General features: G+C 46.6%; 1 protein-coding gene across 1 annotated transcript in view; it reads right to left on the bottom strand.

Annotated features, from left to right (window-relative positions):
- Nucleotides 1–7,638, bottom strand: part of LOC109379909 (eyes absent homolog 2) — a 106,110-nt gene that overhangs the window by 28,971 nt on the left and 69,501 nt on the right. The window contains exon 5 of the mRNA XM_019636918.1: nucleotides 6,024–6,113. Coding sequence (XP_019492463.1) covers nucleotides 6,024–6,113 — 90 coding nt within the window. The remainder of the gene's footprint in view (nucleotides 1–6,023; nucleotides 6,114–7,638) is intronic.

Below are 7,638 nucleotides of genomic sequence, written 5' to 3'. Positions count from 1 at the left end.
GCTGTAGAGGGCAGTGTCACTGGCCCTCATATGTGGGATCCGAACTGGGGCCCTCTGGCATCCCAAGCCAGCTCTTAACCAATGCGCCACTCGGCCAGCCCCACAGTCTTTTCTTTTCTCTCTCTTTTTTAGAAATTTTATTGGGGAACAGTGTGTTTTTCTAGGACCATCCGCTCCAAGTCAAGGCGTTGTCTTCAATTTAGTTGTGGAGGATGCAGCTCCAAGCTTGGCCCATGTAGGAATTGAACAGGCAACCCTGGTGTCATGAGCCCGTGCTCTAACCACCTGAGCCAACTGGCCGCCCCCTTCATGGTCTTTTCAATGCCCAGCTCTTATTAGTTTTCCTAATCACTGTAGTTTAAGGCTGTATGTGTCTGTCTGAATCACTCTGTACCTGCATCCCACAGGCTTTCATACTTAGTATTCTCAGGGTTGCTCATTTCTGAACAGTAAGCTCGGTGAAAAATATCTATCACAACCCATTCTGATCAGGCGGGCAACAGCTGGGGTTCCCTTAACCTGCCCTACTGGGGTCCGATCCCATTCATTTTCATCCTTGGCTGCCTGGAGACACAAATGCAGAAAGGAAATTGTTGACAAATTTGCTTTAGAAAAATGACTCTCATCAGAGCCCAGATGAACTCCCTGGCCACTCCTTCTCCTTTGAGGCAAGTATATTTGTAAGTGGGATTGCTTAATGCTGCCTCTAGACTAGCCAGAGAGGGGCCTGCTCCCTGGGAGGGAAACGCGGGGCCATCTTTCTTGTGTTGTCTAAATGTTTAACTTATCTGAAGAGCGCTAAAGAGGCCGTGGGCCACACTGCGTTAATGGCCAGTTGGGCAGGACGCCTTGGCGAGCAGCTCAGCGCTGACACGGTGAAATATTATTCTCCCTGATAGCTCCTGCAGAACCGTAAATCAGGCCGTTAGCAACCAGGCCCGCGTGTCAGGCACGCAGCCACAGCCTGCCCAGATTCCAGCTGCTCTTGCGTCCCTCCACAAAGATCCTGCCCACAGCTCTGGCAGCACGTTGAAACACTCCCCCTCCAGCCTACCCGCCTGCCTGGCCAGAGATACGTTCTGCCAAAAACCTTTAGGTTGATCTCGTTTCCTGTGAGGGGCTCTTTTCTTCCACTCACTCTGCTGACCCGTGTCCCTTCTCCCCTCCACGGTGCATCTCAAAACTGTGTCTTCCTTGAAGGATGAATGTCCCAGCTTAGAAGTCAGCTTTGCCTGGGAGCAAATCTCCACACTAGCTAGGTGACCCTGGGAAGGCGACCTCTCTAGGCCTCAGTTTCCTTATCTGTAAAATAGAGATTAAAAAAAAAAATTCTCCCCTTCAGGGCTGTTGTGAGATTTCAGTGAGAAAAATGCGTGTGTGATGCCTGGCACGGGGTGAGAAGAGCTCAATACATGTCAGGGCTGGGCAAGTTAGCCTCTCGGTGCCTCAGTTTTCCCATCTCTAAAATGGGGATACACAGTATTTACCTGTTGTAAAAGGTTAAATGAACGTGCGCAGGCAAGCCCGTCAGTAAGCTTGCAGGGCACGTGCGCTGCTGTGTTTATTATCCCTTTCTGTGCCCTCCACTCAGCTGCAACCACGGTCCGTGTCCTTCCTTCCAGAATGCATCCGGATCCTTTGTACTTTGCTTTGCTCACCTGCAGGGCGGGGGGGCGAGGCTGCTGTCGCAATTCAGTGGGCTTTTGGTTGTTGTTATTTGGGGGACTGTTGTTTTGCGTAGACAATAAGATGAGATGCTAACTCACAGAGGAGCTTTTCGTCTCTGTCTTCCAGTTTTATCGTGGCAATTTCCCTCCTCTTGCTGTCAGAGCTCGCTCGTCCTCCTCCAGGCTGGCCAGCTACTCCGCCCCTCGCTGCTCTCTCCTTTCCTTTGGACCCACCATCTGCCGTACCGTCTGAGTCTAGACTTCCTATTGGGAGTCTTCCTTCTTAAACTCGAGGGCACTCATTCTTCCTGGGAGAGGCAGCATGGCAAGCGGTTAAGTGCAAGCACTCGGGAGCCAGGCTGCTTGGGTCTGAATATTACAGCTGCCAACTGTGTGACTTCAGGCTGTTCACTCAACCTCTCTGAGCCTCAGTTTCTTCACTTGGAGAAGGGATGTTATGGACTGAATGTTTGTGTCGTTCCTGCCCTCCCCCCCCCCCCCCCACCCAAACGGTGAGAATGAAGAGCAGTTCTCCCCCAAACAATGATTTTATGTTGACTGTCTGTTATGAACTGAATCCCCCCCACTCCCAAATTTATATGTTGAAGCCCTAATCCCCAGTGTGGCTGTATCAAAGGAAGTAATTAAGGTTACATGAGGTCATAAGGGTGGGGCCCTGATCTAATTGGATTAGTGTCCTTATAAGAAGAGACTCTATAATTTAATACATATATAGTCATGGGATGTGGAGTACAGGGTGGGGAGTGGAGTCAATGGAATTGTAATAGATATGTATGATATCGGGGGTGAGGGGTGGTGGATTGGGGGAGGGGGTTGTCACTTTGTGAGGGGTGAAAAGTATAACTATTACATTGTTTTGTACACCTGAAACTAATAAAAAAAAGAAGAGACACTAGTGCCCCCCCACCTCGCTTCCCGCCCCCTCCCCCCTCTCTCTGCACTGAGGAAAGACCAGGTGGAAACACAGTGAGAAGGTGGCTTTCTACAAACCAGGAAGACTGTTCTCACCAGAAACCACATTTGCCGACACCTCAGTCTGGGACTTCTAACCTCCAGAACTGTAAGAAAATTAATTGCTGTTGTTTAAGCCATCCAGTCTATAAGCTGTCCCTGATTAATGGGGATAATACTAGTGGGGGGTCAAACAAGTGAATTCCTGTAAACTGCTCAGAACAGGGCCTGATACCCAGTAAGCACTCAATAAGTGTCAGCTATGGTTACTCTTACTAAGTCATTATCACCATCACAATTGAAAATGAAGTTCATATCTTAGAAATTTAGGACTCTAGAGTTGCACCGTCTGATAGAACTTTCTACAATGATGCAAATGTCCTCTTCTGTCCCATATGATAGCTGCCAGCCACATGTGACTGTTTACGTTAAAATTAGTGAAATTAAATACAATGAAAAATTCAGTGCCTCAGTTGCACTAGTCACATTTCAAGTGCTCAGTAACCCCATGTGGCTCGTGGCTACTGTATTGGACAGTGCAGAAGAGAACCTTTACATCATTGTAGAAAACTCTTGGACTGCATTGCTCTAAAGCGTTGGCTTTCACATGGTTTTGACTGTGACCTTTGGTAAGAAGTACATTTCCAAAAAAAACCAAAGAAATACATTTCTATCACACAGAGATTTAAATTACTGAGACATCATTTATATCACTGAAACAATTTTTTAAACAATGGCCACCACTGCTATCTGTGGTATACTCTATCGTATTCTGTTTTATTTTATTCCTTACTCTTTAATTATTTAAGAAATCATGCTGGTCTTGACCCTTTAAGTGGATCATGGTTTGCTGCTTGAAAAATGCTAGTGTTACCTGCATGAGGTGAAGCAGGGGTGAAGGAAAGAGAGAAAGTGCTATCAAGGCTGGGACTAGGTATTATAAATACCTCCCCTCACTTAGTTCCCACAGCTACCATGTGGATTGCCAACTCCCCCATTTTACAGAGGGAGAAGCGGAGGCTCAGCCAAATTAAGTACCTCCGTCCCGAAGCACACATATTTTTCCCACCACAAGGCAACTCATTTTTCTTCTTTTGCTTGAACGGCTGCAATAATCTCCTATGGTCTCCCTGCCTCTACCGGTCCCCTAACTGCTCATCCTCCATGCAGCAGCCGGAGTGGTGTTTTAGAAACATAAACCAGGTCCCGCGGCTTCTCCTGTTTAATGTTCTCTGGCCTCAGGGTTGTCCACAGCACTTACAATAAACACCGATGTCTGCAGCCATGTCTGGCCCACACCCCGCCTCCAGGCTCATGTATCTCTGCTGCCCTGCGGTTTCGCTCCTTCACTGCTGTCAGGTCGCCTTCTCTCTGATCCTGGGTTACTTCACATTTGTTCTCACCTCAGGGCCTTTGCACTTGTTGATACCCCCCCCTCCCCCAAATGGCTGGCTCCTGTCATCATTTAGGCCTTGGCTCAAGTGTCACCTCCTTGGGAGGCCTTTTCTGACCCCCTGGAGAATGCTGACCCCACCCCCACCCTATTCCTCTCACCAATTCCTCACTATCACATCTCATTTTATTTTTTTCACATCCTTTTCACTATCACAAACTTTCTTGTTTATGGATTTGTTTGGTTGTTTACTGCCTGGGCCCAGGGGATGTAGGGTGAAGGAAACAGATGCGGTCCCTGCTCTCATGACACTGACATTCTAAGAGGGAGACAGGGAAAAGCTAAATCTACCCCGGACTTTTCAACTACAAGGGCCAGTGGTTTGCATTTTTTGACTAAAGCAAGTTGGGTTTTGCTATTTGCAATCAGCTGAGTCTTTACTATATTAGGCTCCATAAACACTAGCTGAAGTCAACTGCCGTGTTTATTTTGTTTTGTTTTGTTTTGTTTTACTTGTGAGTTCTCTCCCTTTTCCTCTCTCCCTCCCTTTCCCGCAGCCTCTCCCCCAAGACATGAAGGGTCCTTGTAAAGGAAGCCTGCACACTGCTTTTTGCTAAAGAGACTGTCCTGGGCCTTGAAGCTAGTGGTATCCTCCACTACTCCAAAGCTCTCTTTCTTCCTCGAAAAGCGTCTACCTTGAACCTCTCTCTAACACAGATGTTGGGCAGAGGACAATTTCTTTTCAGAGACAGGAGGACTGTGGCCCACATGGCTGGCCTAGGCTGGACAGAACACAAGACTGGTGCTTTCTGCACGACTTCCCCGTCTGCCTCTCGGACCAGAAAGGAAACCTCTGTCCTTTCCTGATGATGAACGTTAGTGATGCTCTGGGCTAGTCAGGGCAGATTTGGAATTCATAGTCTTCATATTTCTACTTCACAGGTTAGTCCCCAGGGATTTCCCAGATTCTGGGGCAAAAAAAATTCCTATGACGATAACTAGGACTGTTCTTTCACATACAGTTCATTCTAGGTTGCTTTTATTTTTCCATCTGTTAAACCAATGCTGCTAACATAAGCCAGAATATCCCCACATTACTCCTCTCATCAGCCAAAAAAATAAATAAAATAAAATAAAATAAAATAAAAAAGCCCTTCTTCATCTTGGAGAAAGCTGCTTGCTCTTTCATTAGAGATAAGCAACGTATTGTATTTCCTTCTTTGCTTTGGCTACCAGGAAGCTCAGAAATGAACTCGGAACTTAACTGCAGTAGTTAAGCCTAAGCTGGATGTTGTTGTTTTTTTGGTACAAAACCTTACTTTTACTCATTACATAGCTTTCTATTCCTTTGGCTTTGCTTTAATAGTTTGCTTTAATAGTTTCTATTTTAAATATGTTTTCTATTTGAAATGACTCCCAAATCTTTTTGATGTAAGCCAGGTATAAACGAGTGAATTAAACTTTATTTCTGAACGTCCTCTCCCCATTTCCTATCTCCCTTGACGTTTGCTTAGGGGTAGAGGAGCAGATACTTTAAACAGGTGTACTCCCTCTGCGTGCTCTTCCTGCTTTGGAAAATGTGTTTTTCAGGGGAATGTAAATAGCTTTTAAAAGCTTCTTTTCTGGTCCACTGCTAATTATTACTGACCCGGGAGGATCTATACTAATTTGCCTTCATCAACTTATCACATAGCAAGTTTCAGGAGGAAGGACCCATGCGGCCTTTATTGGATTAGTGAAACCACCAGTGAACATCACCACGAGAGCAGGGAGAAAGGCCTGTTAACGGCCCAGGGAAAATGCGGAAATAATCCGTCAAGTGTGTTTTCAATAAACTGTTGCTGGCCACAAAATTGTGCCTTCTTGAGGGTTGCTAGCCAAAGGAAAAAGGGGGGGAAAAAAAGAAAGAAAAAGAAAAAAGGCGGCGTCTCTTCCCCCAAACCAGATGCAGGCGGTTAAATATGGAAAATATGAAATAAGCAATTGCAAACCTCCAGGTCGTTGAAGAACAGGTGCGTGTCTGCGAGGTTGAAGATCATTTCTTCCATCATCAGGCCGATGCGCACGGACGTGGTGGTGTCCTGTTAGAAGGAAGAGGGGATGAGCTCATGGGAGCGGGTCATCTCAGCTTCCCTCTCCCTCCCGGCCCACCTCGGAAAGGCAGCTTTGGTCTTGCCTCTGCACGGCTGTCACATGGCCTGAAACGCGTCTCCGTGTGGGGTCAGGGCGATAATGTTGTGCAGCTTCTGAGATTTCACTGCTAGTTTTTCGTCACTTACATTTACCCTTTTCAGTATAACCTCCCCCGCAAATGCCATTGGAATTGCAACTGTGTTCAGTGTTGCAAGGACCAGAAATGGCTGTAATAATAAAGAGGCCTTCTGGAAAAGTGTGTCTTCAGGGAGGCCTGAGAGATTTCAGGGAACGCACTCTAAACCATGTATCCACACTGGGAGAGCTGGGATGCCGGTTCTGTCTTTACAACAGTCTCTCTCTGGAGGCTGCCTTCCTCCTCCTGATATTTTAAATGCCACTGGTATCTAATAACAGAGGATTAATGATAAAAACAATCCCACAAACAAAACCCAATGTAGTGCATCCATACCAGGGGAAACGAGGCAGCCATGAAACCAAATGAAGTCATGCTATAGCTACTGACATGAAACGATCACCAAGAAATACAGTATCAAGTAACAAAAGAATCACAGTACAATGCAGGAAACGCAGCTGTGCAATAAAAGTGGCAGTTCTCGCTCTCCCTCACTTTCCTATACATATGGTGTAGTAGACTGTGCTACTCTGTATCCATATTTGGGGTCCCTTCCTGAAGAGCTTCTCCCTGTGGGAGGATGAGGAGGATCAGGGATTGGCATACGATGGCCTGTGGGCTAACCTGGCTTGCTGCCCGTTTCTGTATGGCTCACGAGCTAAGGGTGAGTTTTCTATTTTTTGACAGTGTATTGGCTATGGCTGCTTTGTGCTTTGAAGGCACAAAGCTTTAGTAGTTGTGACGGAGGTGAGTAGTTGTGACGGAGACCATATGTCCCGCAAAGTCTAAAACATTTACTATCTGGCCATCCCCAGTCTGCAGGCCACTGATATAGGCCCTCCCTATTCAACTCAGGTGTGACCATGTGACTTGCTTTGGCCAATGATATACGAGCAGCAGTTATGTTTCACCTCTGGTCAGGAGTGTTAAGAGTCAGTGCAGTGTTTACCATGCTCTCCTCCTTTCCACTTCAGAAGACTTATGCATTCCAGATAAAAGCTGCCCTGTCAGCCTGGGCTCCAGAGAAAAGATGACGCGCAATAGGTCACAATGAATATGTAGAATAAATGAAAAGTCAGTGAGGTGCGGGGGATATTTGTTACTGCAGCCTAACCTCACCTATCCCAACTGATACACGTGGAAAATAGTTAGCATAAGGGTTCTTTTTTTTTTTTAATTGGGGAGTTGGGGGGATGGGAACATTCCTGGGAATTGGGGGAAGGGGAACAGACAAGTTGCTCTCCTTTTTGTTCTTCAGTCTAGTTGTGGAGGACGTTGCTTCACTGGCCCAAGTTGGCACCATCATTGCGCTCTTCCCGGGCGAGGCAGATTCTCTG

Source organism: Hipposideros armiger, unplaced genomic scaffold (genome assembly GCF_001890085.2).
Source record: "Hipposideros armiger isolate ML-2016 unplaced genomic scaffold, ASM189008v1 scaffold_31, whole genome shotgun sequence".
NCBI classification, from domain to species: domain Eukaryota; kingdom Metazoa; phylum Chordata; class Mammalia; order Chiroptera; family Hipposideridae; genus Hipposideros; species Hipposideros armiger.
This window is presented reverse-complemented; position numbering and strand designations above follow the sequence as displayed.